Source organism: Neofelis nebulosa, chromosome 13, assembly GCF_028018385.1.
Source record: "Neofelis nebulosa isolate mNeoNeb1 chromosome 13, mNeoNeb1.pri, whole genome shotgun sequence".
Taxonomy (NCBI): Eukaryota; Metazoa; Chordata; class Mammalia; order Carnivora; family Felidae; genus Neofelis; species Neofelis nebulosa.
Window position 1 is genome coordinate 40,491,429 of NC_080794.1, and position 23,396 is coordinate 40,514,824.

General features: G+C 41.9%; 1 protein-coding gene across 8 annotated transcripts in view; it reads left to right on the forward strand.

The window, feature by feature from the left end:
• LRMDA (leucine rich melanocyte differentiation associated) overlaps nt 1-23,396 on the forward strand; it is a 1,033,502-nt gene that overhangs the window by 191,364 nt on the left and 818,742 nt on the right. For 2 of the 8 annotated variants that reach the window (XM_058698404.1, XM_058698405.1), the window contains exon 1: nt 13,049-23,331. The exons of 5 other annotated variants lie outside the window; for them this stretch is intronic. In XM_058698404.1, the coding sequence (XP_058554387.1) occupies nt 23,313-23,331 (19 nt within the window). In that variant the 5' untranslated portion in view covers nt 13,049-23,312. Of the gene's footprint in view, nt 1-13,048; nt 23,332-23,396 lie in introns of those variants that run through there. One more of the 8 variants, XM_058698408.1, reaches the window with a different exon arrangement.

Below are 23,396 nucleotides of genomic sequence, written 5' to 3' on the forward strand. Positions count from 1 at the left end.
CACTCTCTACCCCCTAACAAAACCTGTTTCTAGAAAATGTGCCATCCTAACATGTTTCCAAAGAATGAACTGTATCAAAGTGGACTTGGGAAACTGCATGAAAGTAGATTTGGGAATACAGATGTAGATTGTGGTGTGGAATTGCTTTGGAATTTGAAACTGGTTGTGTAGACAGAGCTGATGATGGATCCAGTTGTGAGTAATTTTTTGAAACAGATGATGTCAGTGGCAGTTTTACGACTAGGATTTTGACAGACTCGCTTAAGTTGCTGGAAGATGGGTGAGAAAGCAAGTCACAACTAAGGGTCGAGCTAATAAAATCAAGGAGTTAAAAAAATTAAGAAATCTCTGTTTACATTTTTTCTTTGAAAGCACATATTAGAGTGAATTCTCCCACAGTATATTTTAGGCATTTTTTTTTCTTTTCCAATCTTAGGAAATTTATTGATATAAATAATCACATAGGGTCAAAGGAGAAACCTAGATCATCTTAATAGAATTCAAAATTCATTGCTGATAAACTATTTTTAGTAAAGTAACATTACATAGAGATTTAACATGATGGAAACCTTACCTCATGTCAGAAGCAAACATCCTCTTCAGTGGTGCAATGTTAGAGAAAGGGTTGAGATAAGGGTGTACATTTCTGTTATGATTTAAATGAAATTGTTTTCTTAAATCCTGGAAGATCTCACCTGGAGGTTTTGGTCACTCTTGGGCTGAATCTGACCATCAGGCACTCTGTTTTGATCTGTGTTTAAAAAATAAAAAAAAAAAATTGTGAAGATTTAAAGAAACTGGAGGTTTCACCAGAAAATCCTTATCTCTGGTTTCTCCTGAAAAATTTGGCAAGATGAGACCTGTAGTCCTGAATGTAACACGTGGCCAGAACAGAGTGGTAACTCCTGCCTTTAGACACATGGCTCCCTTGTCTCGGTCACAAGGTCCTCGATTATCTTACCTGCCTGGCCCTGTGGGCCCTTGAGTTTGCAGGGATTGCCTTAGTTAATGCAGGAAGATAAGAAATAGAAACCAGACATTTATATAAATCATAAAAAGGAGGAGGTAAAAATACCTTTTTGAATGAAGTGATTGCTGAGCTGGAAAACCCAACAGATCAACTGAGAACTATTAAACTAATGCGAGTTGCCTGAAATCATCAAAATGGATAGAAAAATCCATACAGCAAAATGGGGGAAGGGAGAAAGGGGCTCATTTACAATTAATAACAGCAACAATTTAGCAAGAAATAATGCAGGACTTACATGAAGGACACTTTATTCCTTCACTTTACTGAAGAGGGTAAAATCGGAAGAATGAAAGACAAAATAATTATTTTGAATAATTATTTTTGAATTATTTTCCAAATAATTCAAATTTGTCAAATTGAAAAATGTGTGAAAAGGTAGTCTTCCCATCTCCAAAGAGTTGTTGAGACCCCCCTGCCACCGTTTTAGAGAAATGAGAGAAGTCGTTGGCTTGCTATGCTATGGGTACCTAAGGAATTGGGGCCACTTTGGGGTGTTTCCCAGGAGATGGGAATTGGGGATATAGGCTCTGATGACTTTGTGTTTTGTATCAACTGAGTAGTTGATATATGACAGGCTGGATCTCTGTTACGTTTCAGGTGCTCTTTTCCAGTGGTTATGATTATTTAACTTCCAGCTTCAGGCCAGGGTAGACTAGAGCCCTGGTGGACTGTGCCTGAGTGTCTGAAGGCCGGATCTGGCCTTTCACATTGGATTATGGCCTTGTTCCCCACTTCCTCTCAATTTGATGCCTCTTGGGGAGTTGAGTCTGTCAATTGCTGGGTAGTTTCTGTTTTCAAAGTCTTTAAGCTCAGTTTTTGGAGGGATTTGATTCTATCGCTCTCCCTGCAGGAACAGATTTGAAGGTTCTGGGCTTAAAAAAAAAAAGTGCCCAGTGGGCCTAATTTTTATCCACAATTAAGGCCACCACTAGCACCCACAAGGAGAGAGTTGAAAAATAGGTCCCAAGTGGAATATCTCTGGTTCTGTAGTTATAGGAATTCATGAAACAAGAAGCATTTGATTTGAAGGATTAAAAGAGTTGGCCCTTCTTGACATTTAGTAGGATGCCCCAAGCTGCTATTTCTGATTAAAATATTTGTGCAGAAACTCCTGCCCTGTGTATTGTCAGGTTCATGATTTTCCTATATCTCTTAAATGTCTGGTCTGCAATGCCCTGTTATTTTCTGAGAAAGTCCTGCGTTGTGGTTGTGTGTTTGTTTTGCAGTGTTTACTCATTTTTGAGAGGCCATGTGGAAAGTACTTGTGCTTGAGATTTATAAAATTTGCTCATACCAAAACTGTCTTATTGGAGAAATTCAATGCTCTTAGGACTGACGATTTTGTATCTGAACCAAATACATTTTAATATGTAAGTATTTATATTGATTAATTCTTTGTAAAACTTAATTCAGTGAGTATTTCTTGCATCTACCCCTCTACCTAGCTACCTACCTGTCTACCTATTTCTAGGCTTAGGATTCCTGGAGGGAATCTTACATGGAGTTGAGCATATAAGCTTTGGTTTCAGACTTGGGTTCAAATCCTGTTGATGTCACTTAGGAACAGTGTGATCATGTGACCCTGAGCAAATTACTTAGCTACTCTTAAGACTCATGACCTATATCAAAGAGTTGTAAGAATTAAATAGGTAATATAATGGAAAACTTGGCCCAATGCTGGTATATAGTAAGCTCTTACTAAAATATTAGCTACTTACATTAGCATCATGTGGGTAGCAGGATTACAGGTAAATGACTTCAATTGCCTAAGTTTTCATTTTTTCATGAATTAAGGCTTGCTCTGATAAAAATGATTCATATAATTTTCAAAATGATACATGTAATTTTTAAAATTGATAGCCATTGTTTTTTAAAGCTGTTAAAGTGATAAAAATCCAGTAAGAGCCCTCAGCCCTCTTGTCTCAGCAGCTTTTATCACCTGTAGGTTAGCAACTCGATTTCAACTCCCACACAGTCCACCCAGGGTCTGAAGATCTCCCCTTCTAAGACCAGAATCTACAAGGTTTTTTCTGTTTTTTGTTTTTTTCACTTGTTTACTGGGGATCCATAAAACATTGAGGCAATCTAAATGACAAACAGCAGCTGACAAACTAAGAAGAAAATGAGGAGGAAATAACTATCTAACATCTAGTGAGTGCTTAGTCTACATTTTCGTTTAATTTGCATTGACTCCTCTACCTGGGGGTGGGGGTGGGTAGGAAGTTTTATGCCCATTCTGCAGAGGAGACCAGTTCTGAATTAAGTAATCTGAAGTTGTACAGAAAGAAACTGGTAGTATAGATTGGAACTCTGTGAAGCTGGCACAGCCAACCAGCAGGCGGAAGCTTTTCTTTCTTTTGGTGTTGTGGCCAAGACTTACATGGATTCAGCCTACCTTTGTGTGCAACTGGTCCCTGTTTGTAGCCAGCATCTGTTCTGATTGGTCCATTCCTTTGCTGTCAAATATTACAAGTATTCCCTTCTGGTCAGGGAAAATTGTCATGTTGTAGGAAGCCAGATGTCATTTATTTGGGAGGCATTGATGGGAAAGAAGTAGAAAAACGGGAGGGAGAGAGGAAGAGGAGAGGAAGAAGCAGCAGAAATAAGTACAGAGTGAAGGGGAGATGGGGAACATATCCCCATATGGGATATCTTCCCTTTCAGGAGGTTCATCTCTTAAAGGCCATTCTCCTGGAAAGCATGTATAACATGCACTAATATCTCTAGATTGTTCAGAAAGCTGAAGCAGGATCCTGAACTACAGAGATGCTTAACCTGGCTTGGAAAATGTTTCAAAGGAAAAATTTGCCTGCTGCATTCCTAAGCTTTCAGAGAACACAGGTCTTTTAAAGTTTATTTTACATTGAGCAAGGCAGTGCCTGTCACACACTGATTTCTCCCTCCCCTCTGGGTCTCAGCTGTCTTCCTAATAGGCAGCTGCCCAGAGTGGAGTGTGGCATTGTTAACCATCAGGGGTGACCAGCCTGTCAGCCTGTCTGGCTGGAACCCTGGACGCTGGAGGCGCCTGACAGCAACCCCATTTGCATCCTGTGTAGAGAGCACCCGCATCCTTTCTCATTAAGAGAAAAGTTACCTTAAACACCAGACACACTGGCAACTGGAGACCCTCAAGTAGCTTCTTTTGGATCTCATCCTTGACTGTGACAGCATCAGGAGTGGTAGTTTCCAAATTGTATTCTTTTTACAACATTGAAAACTATTTTCCCAGGTAAGATTTCTTCCACTGAGCACAACGAGAGGTAACAGATTATGGAGAAATTGTTCTGGTTAAAGAATGAATGAGAAGCCTGGATCTCCTCTGCTTTATGCGGGGAATACCTCTAAATAATCCCAGGGTTCCTAGGAACACAGTTTGAGAACTATGGTTCATGGCACAGGGCAGTTTTAATCTTCTAGCATTTCCCTTCCTGTTTTTTTTTTTTTTTTAACTTGTGCTTTAACTGAGTGACTTCTATAGTTTGCCTTCTCAAATGGCAAAGGGTTAAGAATACTATAAAAAATTAAACCAAGCCCTTCTGAGGACAATTTTTAAGACCTGTGTTCCAAATGGCTTTGGGGAAGGGATGTGACATTGTATAATGACTTCTTGGAAAATTTGTTTGTTACTTTTTCCCCTTTCTCTATCTCCATTCTTCTCTCCCTCTTCTCCCCCCCAACCCCATTCCTGATTTGATGAAACTGTTTGTGATGTCCAGCATATATTTTACTGTTCACTGTGTGTTGTTGTACTTTAGCAATTTATAACTATGATCAATGTTGTGACCTTAGGGAAATTGCTTATATAATTATAGAAAGTTTACAGTTGTAAGACAAGGAATGGGGAAAATATATCACTGTAAAATATAAATATGTTTAAATTACATTTAGGATTTGGAATAGTTCCTTGCTTGTGTTTTACAGAGTAATCTGTGATTTAAATCAGGTTTAGTTGTGTTTTTTCCCCCCTAAATTGGGTATTATAAATCAAGAGTAGATGCTGGATATAGCACACAAGAGGATTTCTTATACATTTTAATGTTGCATAAGTAAGAAATACCAGTAGTTCAGCAGTAAAATTGCAAATGTAAGCAAAAGTGAAGATTTTTCCAAATTTAACTAGGTTGCATTTGTTTAGTAAACTCTAGCAATAATTTACTGTTTTATTACGTTTGCCTTTGAGATCTGGGCTGACTTTTTTGTTCCCTTCCTTAAGGAAGAAAAGGGAGGTACATTACTGTAATTGCTTGGAGCTAGAAAAAAAACAAGAGTACCATTTTGCTTTCCCCACCTGTGATACATAAACTTTAAAAAAGGAGAAGGGTGGGTAGAACACTTGTTAGGATTAAATGTATTCATGGATGTATCAGTCACACAAGCAGGGTGTTTATTTTTGGTAGGGTCAGGCTTTCCATTTGTGCCATCTGGTATGAGACTGTGTTTTTGTGCAAAAAGTAAAGTGATAGGCCCAGTTTTGCACGTGTAAGCTGCTGGTAAGGATTGGGGCTAGGGAGATGGGGAAGCCAATACAGCCCATTCAATTGTGAATGGGTTCATGTCTTGCTTCAGATCTTTTGGGGTCTCTTAGAAGACAGGTAGGTTTCGTTCAAGATTGTCTCTCTTATGCCATACGGATGAATTTTAGTGTGTGAAGAGGGGTTGAGTGTCCTAGAATGGATGCTGGCATTGGGGAGAAGGTGGGCGGAGGGAAGGATTTCTCAATGAGCGACGTGGCTTAGCATGCTATGCTCCTGACATGTCAGATTGTCGCCCACCACCCCTCCTCCCGCCACGTGCTTCAGATGGTTAACATGGACCCCAGCTTAGTTTAACTGTGGTTTGAGAGAAGTGAACTCTGGGATTGGGTTGGATGATGTTGATTAATAGGAGTGAGAGGGTGAGAGACTCCAGGGCCAAGCAGTAGGTCCATCTTGGTGGCATCTGATGTTGATTGGCTTTGTCCTGCGCGGCTGCGCTCGGAGAGCGGACATTAAGATTAAGTGATGCTGTCGTGTTGAGGAGCACGGCACTGCATCATTCTGGGAAGAGACAGCTGGGGTGGTTAATCCTTCATCACCAAGGGAGCACTGCCAGCGGAAAGATATACAGCCAAAGATAACCCTCCATAACTTGTGCTAAAGATCAGAAAACTTTGAATTCACATCCATCTGCTTAGTCTGGGGTGAAGATGAAAGATAGGCAGAATAGGAAATAAAAAACTCCTGAGGGATTAATCTTAGGCACGGTATGTAGCCCACAGAGTGAGCAGGCGGGAGAGAAACTTTTACGTGGCGTTTAAAAGGGAATTAAATGCACCCGGTTTCACAGCAGCCTCTTAAAATTAAATGATACATACTCTGATTTTTGTGTTATATTCTCACCATTTCACCCCAAAAGGCTGTCCCCATCCCTCTTAGACCTCCTTTAATTTTTTTTTTAAGGAGGTACTTTTAATTCTATACTTAGGGACAAAAGTATGTGGGCAAAGAATGCTGGGGGTACCTAATCAGTAGAAAGAAGAGCTTTTTGTTCCTCTCCCTTTGTGATTTTAGCAGGATATTCACAAAGGGTGTGTGTGTGTGTGTGTATTTGTGTCTGAGTGTGGATTTGAAATGCTCTTGTTGTGAATATTCCTCAACAGCTGCAATGATTTTATATATCACATGTAATCGAATTATGCATTGTTGTCATACCAAAGTGATGTGCAGGGGGAAAATAAATCAGGGAGGGAAATAAATTAGAGGCCACTCTCACATCTGCAGCTTCTCTGTTAGCACAGTGGTCAGGCTGGGAATGTCTGGTGCGAGGTGAGAATGTTAGGGACCTACATGCTCTGTCCTCAAGTGACTTTCTGTGTTGAGTTTAAAGGGAAGATTTGTTTTTTGTTTTGTTTTAAACCCATTAAGTATATTTTTTGTCTTTTCCCTTGCCCATTTGGTATTTGAAAGTCTGAATGAGAGTCTCACTTTGGGCCTGCACATCTCACTGATGGGCAGAAGCAGTCCATTCTTCTGCCTGGTTTAGCATCACTTGGGCTCTACAGGGCTGTAACCATTCTAAGGGTCTGAATGGGGAAAAGCTGGGGCAGTTGAATGAGGAAGTAGAAATGACAATTCAGAATGATTGAGAGAGACCTGGGTTGAATTTCCTGGTAGGCATTGTGAACTTGGACAAGTCCTTTTCTCTCTCCGAGTGTGTTACAAATGAAAAAAATGAATGTCAAGCAAGAGGAGGTGAATTGTCAAAGGAAGGAGAAAGGGTCAGTGTACCCTTGGGAAAGAAAAGAAAAACATGAAGTTCTGTATTTTGGGTTAGATGGTTCGACAATCCACGTCTTTCTCTGATTTACCAGGGAAGGCATGCTACAGAAAATGACTATCTGTATGGAAAATTTACATCTCAGATGGTCCAGGATAGTCTTGATTTTTAACATGCAAATAATGTATTTATACATGCATGTGTGAGCATATCACATACATGTACATATTAAAATTTATTTGAAAGTTTATGGTTTACAGTTTGTTTTTATTTTCAATAGACAACGCATCAAGTGGCTAAGGGTGATTTAATTTCTATGCCTTTGCAGGACTTTTTTTTTATTAAGAAATTTTTTTGATGTTTATTTTTTGAGAGAGAAAGAATGAGTGGGGGAGGGGCAGAGAGAGAGAGAGAGAGGAGACACAGAATCTGAAGCAGGCTCCAGACTCTGAGCTGTCAGCACAGAACCTGATGCAGGGTTCAAACTCAGGGACCACGAGATCATGACCTGAGCTGAAGTCAGATGCTTAACCGACTCAGCCACTGAGGTGCCCTTGCAAGACTTAATTTAAATAAATCTTCAAAAAAGATAAAAATCTCTTGTCAGACCATGAGGTTTCATTTTGGATCCAGAAAAAAGTTTTGGTGAATTTGGGGAGAAAGTATATTCATAATATCTGATGTACCAAGCTTTAGGTAAAAGACCTATTTCATCCCAGGAGGAGCTGGTCCAAAAGTCTCTCTTCTTGAAAGACCATTACATTGGGTTCACTTGACCTTCTCGAAAGTGGTAAAAGAAACTTAACATTCTCAACAGATTCATCAACAGCAAGAGAAGAGGATAGTAAATCTGAAAGTGTGCCACTATGTGGAGGTTTGCATGGGAAGATGCACAAAGAAGAGTATGACTCAGTTGTCCTCATCTGTTTGAATCTTAGTCTCAAATCCTAAATCTGCTGAGCCTAGACGTTTCCCTGCCAGATAATCCTGAGTATCCAGGCTTGAGTCACCGACCCGAGTGGCCAGCAGACCAGATTGGGGGATGGTTGATCTGTTCCAAGCTTAGAGTAAAATGGAATTTGTGGGAGATGTGATATAAGTGCTTCCATTTGGGGCAGTGATTGCTTTTCGGGGAATTTTATACTTGGGAACAAATCATTGGGCCAGTGAATGTCAGTGACTCCTGGGTGGTATATATATTTTTTCTAGTGGGATGCCCAGATACCAAGTTTTTGCTGTTCTGGTGAGTGTAGGTTTTCTGTTGTCTGGTCTTTGGGGAGATTTGACTAGTTTCAAGGACAGTGAAAACCTCTCTGTATCCCCTGAGCATCTGATGAGATTTTGGCTAAACATTTCTCAGCTCCTATTTACTGTTGTAGTAAGCTGATGTGTGTGACACAGGTGTACGTTGTATTTTGCAAATGTTAGAGTGGAAGAGCAGTAAGGAAGATAGGGCACTAACCCTATAATCAACAGACCTGGGTTTGGTTTTGACTTGGCCTTTGCTTCCCTGGTTTCCCAGTGTTCTTGTTAGCTGTCACTGTGTTACCTCAAAACGGAGAGACTGGAAACGGCCATTTTGTTACACTCATGGAGTCTCTACATCAGGAATTGAGACAGGACAGAGTGGAATGGGTTGTCTTTGGTCTCCAAGCTTGGAGCTTCCATTGGAAAGAGTAAAAAGCTGGGGGTGAGTTGATGCAGGGGGCTGGAGTTCTTCATCTGAAGGCTCACTCACACATGTGTCTTCATCTAGGCTGGGATGATTCAGCCACTAGAACTGCTGGATGGAGCCCTATACATGGGCTCTTCATGTGGCTTGGCTTCCTCACAGTGTGGCTGCCTCAGAGGATATTGGTTGGAGTTTTTATGTGGCAGCTCAAGGCTCCAAGTGTAAGTGTTCCAGTGCTGAAACTGTCCCACAGTGTCCCTTCCATGCACTCTGTCCATTACAGCAACATGAGCCTGCCCAGATCCAAGGCAAGGGGCATTAGTCTACCATGTGATAAAGAAATAGTAAGATCATATTTTAGAAGAGCATATTGGGTGGGAGAGGTGTCGTAGCCATCTTTGGAACATAGGACACATTCAGATTTCTTTTCTGTGAATGACTAACAATGAGCCAGGGTGAGAGTTAACTAAGACCTCTTTCAACATTAAAAGAAAAATCCAGTTTCCTTTAAAAAAATAATAATTTACAGGGGTGCCTGGATGGCTCAGTTGGTTGAACATCCGACTCTTGATATCGGTTCAGGTTGTGATCTTGCAGTTGTGAGATCGAGCCCCATGTCAGGGTCCTCACTGAGTGTGGAGCCTGCTTGGGATTCTCCCTTAGCCTCTCTCTCTTTGCCCCTTTCCCCACTCATACTCCCTCTCTCTGTGTCTCTCAAAATAATAAAATGATAATTTACAAAGTGGCTTTATCAGAGAGTCTACTTTAGGAAACTTTTATCTAGATAGGTGACCTAGGACAGTCTAAAATAATCTGTTAGGCAACATGAATGACACTGAAACAAGGGATGCAGGTCCTGTTTTTTTCCTCCCTACATTATTTCTACTGAGTTTTATGCTACACTGATTTTTTAGTCCAGCTTTATTTCTTATGGCATGTGGGTAATTAGGTGACAAGCTCATATCTCAACAGAGTTGCCATGAATGTTGATTTGGACAGGAGTTAAATGTTTGGTAAATAGGCTTTAGGACCGGAATGTAAGTTGGGGACCTGAGAGGTGACTGGGTTTTGAAAAAGGACCCATGAACACTTGTGGCTATCGTCTTATACTGACACAGGGATTTGGATGGACTAGATGTTGAACTTCTGGAGAAAGCTTTTTCCTTGATGGGGAGATTAAATTGTCACCTCTGGCATTGGTATAGATCTGACACTGGATATGAGGTCTGAAGGAGGCTGGCCATTGGGCAGTTGCCCCCAAGAAGGCATCACAATTAAGGGAAGGGGTTAATACACTGACAAATGTTTCAGTTTACAGGCACTGGCCCCTCTTTGTTCTGTTTTATCATACACATTCATCACGTTCAACCCGGCAACCCAACCAAATAGCTATTTAAGTTGTAAAAATGAATCCTAGCACAATTTCATGAACTGTGTGATATACCTGAACCTAATCACATTATACAACAGGGCCTTTGCCAGCTTGATATACCTGGTTCTGGGCTTCGTCAGAATGAGTAAATAAATAGGCTTCATTAAATGTAATAACAGTAAGGTGGTCAAGCCCGTTGGGTTTTGGGACCAGGTAAGGAAGCATCCAGATGTTTCACACTGGACCATGGTGCCCTTCCAAGCTAGCTCACCCTTGAAAGGCTCACAAATCACGTTGGCCATCTTCTGTCTTCTGCATGTGGCCAACCAATTTCCTAGATTATTAAGTAAATGGCAGGAGACATCCTGGGACAAGGATGTAAACCTCATAAATGAGAAATACAAGGAAGGGCACTACTCCAGCTCATTTCCACAGAATTGCAGGGCTCGCTTACTTTGTACTGACTGTGAAGATGGATAAACATACGGTCTCTACCCCCAGGACTACTCTTAACAATGGGGCCCACTCATGCATCAAAAATCTTTCTAGGTGCTTTTTATGTGTTTTTTATTTGACTGTGAAAGATTAATCTTGAACTGTAATATCATCTCCATTGTTAAAGTTGAGGAAATGGAAGCTTATAGCTTACAGAGGTCAGATAACTTATTCCAGGTCACCCAGCGAGTAAATGTCAGGGTGGAGATGGGAACCACTTTCCAGTGGTGGAAGAGGCCAGAGAGGAGGGTGGGTTGTGGTCAGCAGAAGGGCCTAAGGAGTTTGGAGCAGCCTGGTGGTAGAGGTGCCCATGTGCCTTACCTGGAGAGTTAGACTCATCCATCATTTGGGTGCCAAGACGTCCATTAGCTGGTGGATGGCTGTAGCAGAGCTTACTGAAGGGGTGGGAGCAGGCCCAAGAGACCTGCACAGCACCCAGTGTCAGGAGGTAGGAAGAGTGTGGCCCAAAGCACCAGACAGTGAAAGTGATGAGTCGGAACTGGGGAAATACTGCTAGGGTGGAATCTGCTCCTTGTAAGAGAGCCTCCATGTTGCCTTCCTTCCCAGTACTGACAGCACCTTGTATTCATTCTGTCTTTCTTCCCTGCCTCCCCCACTTTTTCATTCATCACTTTACCTTTTTGTCTCCCTCTTTGTTTCCTTTTCATTCTTTTGTTCCCCTTTTCATTTCTCTTCCCTTTCCTTTGCTGCCCTGGTGTTTGCTTTACTCTGCTCCTGCACACTTTGTAATCACCCCACTTCCATTCCTCCTCCCCCTCTTCTGCTTCCTTTTACTATGGAATATATAAATAAATATATATGTTGTTTTTTCTGTTTTTCTCTTGGTTGTGTCAGCATATTTTAGACTGCTGGGCTTTGCATGTTTTGCAGCTGGTTTTGATGCAGTTGTCAGACGGTGATGGATGACTATCATCATTTAAAGTGTAAAAGAAAATGCCTTGGCACACACAGACATGATCCACTGCCGTCTGCCAGCCTGGATAGGCATGGCCACCATTTTCTTCACCCCTCTTCTGCCTCCCTCCCTGCTCACACTGCCCTTGCCAGAATCTACAAAAGTCATCGTGAGCTGAGCAGCACCGGGCTCTCGCCTTCTATAATATCACTTTGGTAGTTGTCAGATCATATGAAACGTCAAAATTCATGTGGCCTCTGTGAAGAGATATATTTAGTACAGCTGCTGCATACCTACATGCTACCCCTGACACTGACATATTAGTTATGCTGTCTTTTGCAATCTGATATCTTTAAATTTGCCACCTTGTTAAGTTTTGATTAATGTGATTCCATTTCACTAAAGTAATTGGCTTGGCCTGTTGTAAAAAATAATCAGCCCCCTCTACGGAACAAATGCTAGAACATGCTAATGAGGGAGTGAGTTCGTTACAATGATGGCGTGGACTGACAGTTATTAATGATTGTTATGATAAACAGACGAGTGCGAATTGGGATGAGTTGGGCAAAAGTGACAGTTTAAAAATAACGTATATTGGAAAGTACTAACGAAGTAATATACTGTTAGGAAAACAATCATGCAAGTTGTCAAGGAAAGAAGTGTAATTATACAGCCACATGGGCTGCTTAGGAGGACAGGGACCTGCCTGATAATGGACACATTTTTTGTTGGCAAGAGGGAAATATGTTATGGCAGAAAGAGGTGCAGATTGATAAATTAATTGGTCCCTCTCACAGCTCTGAGAGCAAACTTGGCCGGCAGTCATCATGCAGATTAGGGAGATGATGTTTGCCCAATGCCTCTTTCCCCCAGAATCTCCCCAGTCCTTGTTGCCAGGCTTTTCTGAGGCCTCTCTTGTCGTCTCTTCTTCCCATCCAACTTCATGTGCTGCAACAAGTCATAGAAATGAGTCCTGAGGCAGGCCACACCAAGTGCAACCTTGAGCTGGATGGAATGCTTGCTACCATGTCTAATTTTTTTTTTTTTTTTTAAAGACCCTAAAGACTGAAATGCTGTATTGTTGCTAAAGTCTCTGGCTGTGATGGAGGCACTTAGGGGTGCTTTGCAGCTCTGTGAAGGAGACCATGAGGGCTCACACAGGCTGGGACTGTGCACAAGGGAGGTGCCAAGTCTGTATTTCTAATGCCAGCAAGCTGCTGTTGGCTTTTGCATAATTAGGCAAGACAGAAATTTGTGTGTGTGTGTGGGTGAGAGAGAGAGAGAGAGAGAGAGAGAGAGTTTCAGATAAATGTGCAAAGTGGGAGGAGGAGGGGAGGCATGTTCTTGAAGAAAGAGTCGACTGGACTTCATGGTTCACAGCTATCCCACCCCACTGGTGTTTGCTGACTTGACAAAGAAGAAAGGCAGGTGAAAGGAGATGGAGACCATATTATGTGATGCCTCTACAGAAATGGGTTCTAGATTTGTGTCTTGGGAAAGACCTTTGATTGCATATAACCAGTAATCAATTTAAAGTAGCATAGCATAAATGGAGGATTTATAAAGATACTGAGTTATCTCATGGAACCCATGATGAAAGATGTAGCTGGACTTCACAGTGAGTGGGAATCAGACTTGGAGAGGGACCAAGGTGTCCAGTCTAAATCTCCCTTGATCAATTTTTCTCTCTCTGACCCCCCAACACCACCCCTTTCTAAAGCTGCCATCCATCTCCCTCCCCACCAAGCCATGAGAGCCAGGAAAATGAAGGTAAGTCCTGGGGCTTACAGATAGTGTTTATCTGAAGATAGGGTGTCTATCCAAGTCTATCCAGACTTCTTAGAAAGGGAGCTTGATTTCCCTCTGGGTGGCCCACATACTGTGGTTTAGGGATATAGCAAGGAGCCTACTGATGGTGACTGTGATGCTTTGTTTTTCGCAAAACTATTATATCAGGATGTACATTAATTCAGTCTTCACAAACACCCTGTTAGGCAGGTGCTGTTCTACTCATTGGACAGATGAGGAACATGAAGCCAACTTTTGTGAACTTGCCCCTCAATCACAGTAAGGGGCAGAGTGGGGGTTTTAATCAGAGCTCTCTTTAAGTCCCTGAAGTTTGATGGTTCCCACTTTACCATATCACCTCTTGCTAGGATGCTGTGCATTTCCGTCCAACTCAGGCTGGTAGGTGAAATGTAGTTATTTGCCTGAAATTCAAAGAAAAGAAATCTCAGGAAAAATAGTCCAGCATGTGTTGTATTTGGTCTAAGTAGAGACTGGTCACAGGGGGCTCTTACACAGGAAGTTTGTTATTTGCTTTGAGATTTTTTGCTGCTCCACATATGTAAATATATGACCATGTGGATCTCAGTCCTGGTCTACTTGGGGATGTGAGCAGAAAGACAGTCTGATTATCTGGCCATCAAGCCCAATGAAGACTCTGGAGCCTCCCCATGCAAAACATCCAGAGCAATCCTGAAATCAAAGGGAGCTGCCAATTACCTCACAGCAAATCTGACAGTTAAGAAGTCAGTTTCATTTTTTTCACGTTAGAAAGTATTTGCTCTGGGGAAGGAGCAGGTAACTAAGATTCATTTAGTACAGAACATGTGTTAGGGGTGGTACCAGCCATTTCCTGATGTTGTATCTCAACTGGGGGCTGGACACATTCCCATTGTACAGATGAAGAAAGGAAGGTCTGGGTGGTTGAAAGTTACAGACCTTCTAGTGAACTGGACTGTAGAATGATGGTTGGTTTCTTTTGAAAGAAGGCCTTGGTCCTGTCTAATCCAACCGTTTTTTTATGTCCCCCATAAAATTATTGACTCCCCCCCACCTTCCTGGTGAGACTGGGAGCCCACAGAGTGGAAAGAGTTAGCCCCCTGGATTGGGAGTTGGAGCCTGGCTTCTTGTTTTCACTATGACTTTAGGAATAGGTCACAGTCCCTCTCTGTCTCCTATTTGAAGAACAAGAAAGATACTGGCAATTTTGAAAACAAAAGAGAAAACAGATTTGGAGTTGCCTTTCAAGTCCTTAAAAGAAAGGGAAAGAGGGTCCTCTCCTGATGGGCAGACTCAGGTTTCCTGTGGGTGTAAGGGCTACCGTCTTCCTGACCCTCAGATGAACCTTTTTCTTGCAGTCCTATGACCAAACAAGAGGTCACCCCAGAGGTGAGAATGCGGTCAGAGGATGAGCCCCCATGGTGGGCAGACAGGGCCAGAGAGAATTCTCATCAGCATTATAGATGGTTGTCTTAGCATCAAAGGGCAGTTCTCTTTCCTCAGGGTAGGGCAGCTTCTTTGTGTCTCTTTTACACTGTTGTCAAAAGAGAAAAAGTAGCCATTCAGCCCTAAAAGTTCTCTCCACTATTTTCTACCTAATCTTCTCCATCTTTTTCTTGCTTAACATAATCCCCCTCAACCCTAGAAACCCCTGTGTCTTCTCTCTCCCTTGCCATGTCTATGTTTTCATGATGGAGTTTCTGTGCTGAATGTGCTGCTGACCCAAATGTTGCTGTATGGCAGAAGACGTACCTGTAAGCACTAACAAGCCCCTAAACCTGGGCTCCTGAACAAGTCTTCCCTCCATCTGGAGAGTCTGGGTAGAAAATGTCCTCAGGAATCTTGTGTGAAGGTAGCGCTCACCCCTAAGGACTGTGCATACTGTTACAAGCCTTTGAGTATTCTCCCTCTTAGAACTTACTCCCAATTTCAGTCTTAAAATGAGTTGGAAGTTTGTCTACAGGAAGTCTAGGGACCTCTCACAGCAAGGTCATTTCATGAATGCCTATTTTTTTTTTTTGACATTCAAGGAAAAATATTAACTTCTGTGAGGATTGGAAAGGATGTTGGTTTAGACATGGATAGAATGAAATTTTAAAGCTGCATCAGAGGAGGGAACATAGTACCTTTCTCCTTCCAAACTGTCCATCAGTTGAGAACCATGTTGCTGCTAACAGCACCTCCTGGTGGCCCCAAAAGAAGGCGTAGGACCCAACTGATCTTACTTCGCTTTCTATGGAAAGGGTCTTTGGCCCTGGTGACTGAAAATTTTGAGCTGGATGATGGTGGACTTGTAGATTGTGTAGGTTTTTGATGAAAGATATGGTATGTGCCCCCAGAGCACTAGAGGGTTATTGATACACTTGACCCTTCCCCACCTCCATCACACAACATTGCTATGAAAATGTAATCAATCCAGTTTCTGACATCTTCCCCCCACTCTCAAGAGCACCTACTGTATCAACATGACATTTTTTAATCTTGGCTTGTTTTCCAGGCCATGAATTTAATTTCTCAATGCTCCACTGTTCAGCTTTTATGTTCTGAGAGTGGAATGTTGTCCAACAGTAGTTACCGCCATCTTGTTTAGTCACATCCTCTTTCCAGGGCATCCTAAAACCAAATAGTTTTTAAAAATTCATTGCAGCCATGGTCACTCAGCCTTGTGCTAATAGTCACCAAGTTCTGACAAAGCGAGTCCGACATCCCTCGATAAGTAAAATCCGAACCTCCTGATGTTGTAGAACAGTAAGCAGATTGGCATGTCTTTGGATTAGTGGAGGCACTGAAGCAAAATGCTCAATCCTTAGTGACCTTTGGCAAATGGATGGGGATGTGTAGCCATCATAGGTTATCTTTATGTTCATTGTGTAGACACTCAACCTCTGCCAGGCCAACACAGAAGCTGTCAGAGCAGATAAACTTAGTTAGGAACTAGCTGTTTTCCTTACTACATCACAGTGCTCTGCAGAACTATTTTGTCTGATAACCTGCTTCTTAAACTTGTCTGTGAGTAGTTCTGTGAAGCATTAAGCCTTTCCTTTTGGGTTTTGAGCTGCTTATACTTTGTTTTAATCTTTGGGCCTAGGACTTTGTTTCTTATAAAATGTGCAGTCAGCTGTCCTCTGTTGCAGAATATTCTGGTGAGTTCCTTTTAGGGAATCCATGAGAGATGTTATATTTGGGTCTTACAGGCATGCATTCTGGGGGCCTGTGTTTGTGCATGGGTGTGTAAATGTGCTCCTTCTATTTGTTCAGGAGGCATTCTGTGGAAGTGAGGTCCCCTTTGATCATTTCTTTCTGAACCCATTAATGCCTATCTTTAGTTGACACATATTTCATATGTTGATTTATAATTTCATAAACACTTAGAGAAAAAATTTGGGCAAACATTCTTCACATTTGGAGTAAAGCCCATACTTCCCCCCCCCCCCCCTTCTGCTAGAGTAGCAGTGACTCCAGGCCAGGGATATTGGATATGAAGACTGGTTCTGTGACTTTGAGCAAGTTGCTTAACTTCTCTGAGCTCAGATTTGCTCCCTTTTAAAATGAGACCTGTTCCAGCTTCAATGGATTCCACACTCTCCTAGCCAAGAATAAGACTGAAGCAGAGTATGTTTTAGGGGAAGTGGATGAACTGTTGGGCTTTTCTTCTTTCATTCCTATTCCAGGTGAAGATAAAAGACTTTGCTCTCTACTGAGCTGACATGAATTCAGAATTCATTAGTTTTCAGACTTTCTTTTAAGCTTCAGACAGGATTGTGAAGGGAAAAGCCTGCCCCCGATTCCTTTGCCTTATTAGTTCTATTCATATAATGTGCTGCAGAAACTGCTAATTGTCACTTGAGCTGATGGGTGAGGGTCTGCTTTCTTGAGGAAAAAGTTGAATTTTGCAGTTCCTGTCTCCCTCTTGCTTAGCTAGAGGTCTAGTCAGGTCTTACAGAACAGGAATCTAAATTAAATCTAAATTAAAATAAATTAATTTTGCCCCTTTGCTGAAGAAAAAGTGGAGAGTGGGAGAATTGTAAGGTGACAGTGTAAATCTCCAGTTGTATACAAGATAATGCAATGATAAAACTATAATTGTGGAGGCATTCGTAGAGTGTCTGTGGGTTCTCCTTGTGCGTGCTAGCACTGGGAGAGGTACAAACCTGCACCTGTGCATATACTTTACTATGGAGCCATTTAGACATAATTTCAACTTAGTACAAACTCCTCCATTGTTAATACTCAAAAGACTTGTTTTATTTAGTTTTAGTTCATGACTCAAAGTATTGTATGCTCCCGTGTGAGAAGTCACTTCTTGCAACTTGAGCCTAGTATCCTATGTTTGTGCATCAGCTTCACAGAACATCAAGCTTAAAATGTAAACACTATTAAAAAAAATTCCATTAGCATTCCTTTCTGAATTTTTGGTATCTGCTATATATCCTTTTTTTCTACACCTCTCTGAGCCTTCTCTGTGTCTGTTAAACTGTCCGTAGTTTCCCAGGATTTGCTTAGTAAAGTCCCCAGGTTGGCCTTCGTAGAAACCTTTGCTTCCTAAGGCTGGAAGTCACACCAGCAGTCAGTGACCACCCTTCATGATAAGGCATTTTCTGAATGTGTCCTCTTTCTTTGGCTGAGGGACAGTTAATGTGAAGCTGGGAAACACATCTTTGGTTGAAAGATTGCCCTCTTAGCAATGTAGTAATTGTAATTTGGGAGTAGATGGTTTCAGCAAGAGGTGGCACAAGGGTTCAACTCTGGCTCTATCACTTAGGAGCTGTATGACTGTAGGCAGGTGTTCAACTCTAGGGGCCACGGATGTACACTGGGAACACCACGTCCACGTCTTTATAGGGCTGTCCTGGAGGTTCCTGAGATAATGCTAGTCAGTTTACTCGTTTCATGGAAGTTGAAGTGGAACTACCAACTTCATGGAATGGAATAGTTCTCATTCAGGAGTATGTTAAAATTTGCTAAGTAGAATCTAACTCCTGGAACTTCCAGACAAATGGGAAGACAGAGGCTGCCCGATTTAGCTTTCAACTCTATATTTGGGAAATTGTGAAACATCTCCATTTTCCTTAATGTCTGGACTCTTTCACTGTTTGGCTTTTGTCCTTCTCCCTCCCCTCCCTTTCCTTTCCTTCTCTTTATTCTTTCATTGAAAGATTTACTGGCATGAAGATGTGCTAATAACTACTTGTCTTGGAGTAAGTTGAGCGCAGAAGGTAAAGCCAAACGTTGTACAGTGCACAGATGTGAACACCAGTGCCTCCGAAGAGTAATGCAGCTTAAGAGAAAGTTTGACAAAGTGAGTAATCTGACCACGGCTTTGTAAGAGCTTTCAGAAGAATTAGTGGGAATTTCATATATTTGAAGCAATTAAAACAAGAATGGAAAAGCATGTATTTGAGAAGACCAGAGAAGGAAATGGAAAGAAATCCTTACAGCTTGGGGATTTGAAATCTCAATGACACTATTTTAAGTCATGTGAAACTTTTCCTGTTTTAAAAACTAAACAGTAAAATTAACTGTGCTCTAGTTTCTATGGACTTCTTTTGAATTATTGCATAAAAGTAACAGAAGTTTCTGTCAAGTGGACCAGATTTCCAAAACTCTTCCTCACAAAGGCATTGAGAACTATCAGAAAAGTTACATGTTTTTGTTATCATGAAAACATTAATAATATTGAAACTTGGCTAGAACCAATTTTAACTTTGAAACCTCAGCTTCAGTGGGTACATGTAACTGATAAATCTCTTTTGTGGTTGTCAAAACAAGCAAAGCTAACTTTGTACATTTCCTATTATAACTAAAAGCACTTTGACAGTGAAATCGGGTATATCAATATGGAGAGCAAAAAGCCTATTCATTTTATCACCACACTTCTCTAAGAATTTTGACATTTCTGAAATATGTATCACTTCCAAACAAGGAAGCGCAAAGTTGATAAAGGTTGTGATAGTGCAGTTTTTGGAGGCTGACCACCCCAGTTAGCATTGCTAGTCTGCCTGGTATAAGTACCTTGCAAGGCCAGCCTATTGCTCATCTGACCACGTGGCCTATGCCATCTGCCCATGTCTCTGAGGGCTTCCAGAGTTTGGGTGAAACTGGGTTTTCAGGCAGATTGGGCATGGAACATCCAAGATTAGGTCCTTATGTTGGAGTTAGTCACAGTGAACAAGAGTTCCTGACAGGGCTGGGCTCTGTGGAAAGATGCATCCTATCAGAGTGACCAATATATGCTTTCAGAGGAAAGGTCTATGTGTGCTGTGGGCAGGGAGTAGGCTGTGATTGGGTCCCCAACCTGAAAGGTATATATATGCCTTGAAGAATGTCTGTTTATAGGTGGGGGGTTTCGTATATGGATAAGTGACATTTGGTAGCAAACTGTTGACCTAGCTCTTTCCATGGGGCTTGAATGAGGAGGGCATTGGTCCAAATGTGGCGAGGAGCCTGGGCTCTTTCAGCTGCACCTTCCTTCATCCCACCCTGGCCCTTTCCGAACCCCCAAGTCATCAGCTCTCCTTCTGGGACCTTTCTTCCTGTGATCCCTCTTTTGGTATTTTAATGACCTTCGGCTGATCTCTTCTTATTTTCCTCCTGTCTTCTCTGAATTCTTTGAGGATAATGAGTATCTTGTACTTGTAGTTTTTGTCGTTTTCTTCTGCTTGCTCACAGTAGCTCATACTTTCTCTCATTCCAAAGTATTTGTTGAACACTTACTTTATCCCAGGCAACTTGTAGTGGTCTCCAGTCTTTGGCTTGGAAATAAGCCTGACAGTTAGTGTTTTATGTGGGGTGATTAGCAGAGGAAAGTGTGGCGAAGAGCCCAGATTCTGCTGATGAGGCCCTGGCTCAGCAATGCCCCTTCCTGGCTCTGCCTCAGTTTTCTCATTGAAACAGTGGGGATATAAGAGGACCTACTTCATATGGTTGCATTATATGAGTTAGCCCTCACTGCCTTTGTTACTGTTCTCCTACCTGAGGACTTTGGGGAGGACGAAGAGGTAGTCATAAACAGTACTTTTGGTCAGTGAATTTTTAACTATTTTGTGAGGCTGATTTAGTGAGAAAGTCTTTGGGAGCCAGAAGGGAGGTAACTTTTGTCCCCCTTTTATCTGCCCTCCAGGATTGGCATGCCCTGTAGCTGGTTCCTTGGTGCAGGAGACAATGATGATGCCTTTTATATGCAGGGACTCTTCTTAGCTGCTTGCCTTTGTGAGCAAATATCTCCTCTGTTAAGAGATTAGAGCCTTAATCCTAAATGATATTTCATGCTCCAGGACTTAAATTTATATATCACCATCCCGAATAATGTATTGGATTGCATTAAACAGATTGTAGATTAACATGCAACTATAAAACAAATTGTCAATGCGTTGTTGACAACTCTAAGTGCAAGTTCATATATTTAACTACATTTGGGGAATATTGAAGTGTTTAAAGCAGCTTAACTGGTTGATGTAAAATTAAGCATCATGTTCTATTTCAATTTGTGGGCCAGCCTGAGAGACAATAAAATGGAGGCTTAGGCTTGAGAGAAAGGGAGCATGGGAGAAAATTTTGGAGGCAGCCTTGGTACCAGGGAAATCCTGGCACGGTCCAGATATATTGGGTGGTGATGAAAGGATTCTACCCACAAAGGGCCACATTGGGTAGTAGTAGAAGGATGTCCATTTATTTGTTCAGCCTATGAGCAGTCATTTGAAACCTCAAGGAGTTTCTAATCTAGTTGAGGAGATAAAGCAACTGACATACTAAAAACAGTGGTGAAGAGTACAAGCCATAAAGTCCTTTAGCTTGAAGCCATGTGAGATAGGTCACAGGTTAGAATTCACAGGCAAGGACACGGGGCTAAGAATCGTCAGAAAGATCTTAAAGATGGTGACACATGACAAATGCTGGGAAGATGTTTAAAGAAGAAAATGGAAGCAGGGGTTGGGAGGAAGCATGGTGTGTGGTACTGGTGTGCTTGGACCATGGGAAGCTACTGTTGAACGCTTGGGTGAGACTAGGTAATAGGCATGGCAGCCAGGCAAGCATTGACCCTGGAACCAGATGGCCCAGGGGTCAAATCCCGGCTCCCCCACTTTCTAGCTGTGTGATCTTGGGGGGGGGGTGACTTAACCTCTTTGTTTTTCAGTTTTCCCACTTGTATAATAGGATAATTACTGTACCTATTTCTTAGGATTATGGGGAAGATGAAATGTGTGCTTGGCTAGAGGAGGAGCATAGTGGAAGTAGTGTTTGACATGTATTCAAATTTGATTCTAGGGTAAGAGATGAAAATTAGGAAGGCAGACTGGAGAGGCTGTTGAAGCAAATTAAGTACAAGGTAATGAGTCTTAGACTGAAGATGGATCCTAATAAAGAAGAGAGCATATATATTGGTTTTTTTTTTCCTTACTGTTCTTTGCTTGGGCTGTGAACATTGGTGTCTATATTCTGCAGGGATTTTATAAGCCTTTTTCTAAAGAGTACATCCTGAGATGGGTCTGTGTGAGCTGAAAGTGTGGACCCTGCCAAATGTGGGCCTTTCCTTTCTTCCCCCTCTCTCTTCCTCCACAGTGTTGAGACTTTTTTGCACTTAATCCAGAACTTCTCCTAAATAGCTTTGGAACAAATATATTTATGGATGCAAATTATCTGGAGAGAGACCTCAGCTTGCACTTACAGATAATGTGGGGTGACCAGGCAAAACTCCAGTATAATCTGGAGCTGCATTAAAGGGAGTAGGACGTGCAAAGCCATTTTCACTCCATGCTTGCATGAATGAGATCCTTGTTGGAGCTCTGAAGTTGCTTACAAGAGTTCAAAGAGAATGTGGAAAAAATGGGAGGTGTGGCAGTTTGGTGGAAAAATGATTCAAGGAATAGGAAATAGATCTCTGAGGGAAAATCTTGTAAGACTGGTATGTTCAGGCTAGAGAAGGAAAAGATAGAGGTTAAACTAGTTACTATCAAACAGCAAAGAGTTTTTTTTAGATGTAGATACGTGTTTCTCAAAGAGTATTCCATGGAACCCAAGTCTTGGGGAGAGGTAGCTTTAGAAGATAAATCAGTTTGGGAAATGATGTGCTTTAGCTCGCTGTGAACAATTCACAAAGCATGTTAGCATCTTAAAGGGACTGAAGCTTTCTACAGAAAAGAACCCCATTCTACTCTGGGTAATATTAGAGTATTCCAAACATTTTCAGCTATTTTTCTAACACCTTTGGAAAGTGCTGTTTAAGAATTACTAAGGTGTTGAGTATAAAGCAAAAAAGGGTTGAGGCATGAGACCAAGCATCATGGTGATAATAGAATTTTCTATTGGGGGAAGCTTGAGTTTTTTTCCCTTTCCTTTCCTCTCCCCTCTCCCCTTTGTTTTGGTGGTAAGGAAGAAGAGAATATAGTTGGGCATGTTTTTGAGGCCCTTGGCTGGACTAGGTTCAGGGGCCACTGCCTGTGGTGGTTTCCGGTCCTGAGGACATAGAGGCTGAGTGATGTGGGCTCAGGTTTGGGGCCTGAACTGTTGTCTTTTGGTGGATAGACAAGGTTGACAGGACTGGTCCCTGTAGTAGGTGTTGAGGTGGGAGGCCCCGGGGATTGGCCAGGAAATGGTGAGCACAGACTTGGTCACTGGACTGAGGCTGGCCTGGGGAGACCCATGGCAACTTGCTGGTACAAAGTACATTTCTCCATCTGTCAAGGGCCAGTCAACCTCACAATTGAGTGAGAGTGGTTCAGGGGCTAGCGACTCATAATGAGTTTTAGGAAGTTCAAGAAATGGCATTTGGGAGAAGGACTACAGGTTGATGGCATTTTCTTCATCAGGTATGCCAAGTCTCTTTGTAGTTTTTGCTTAAGACCCACCTCTCCATTTCTCTTTGTTTTCTCTT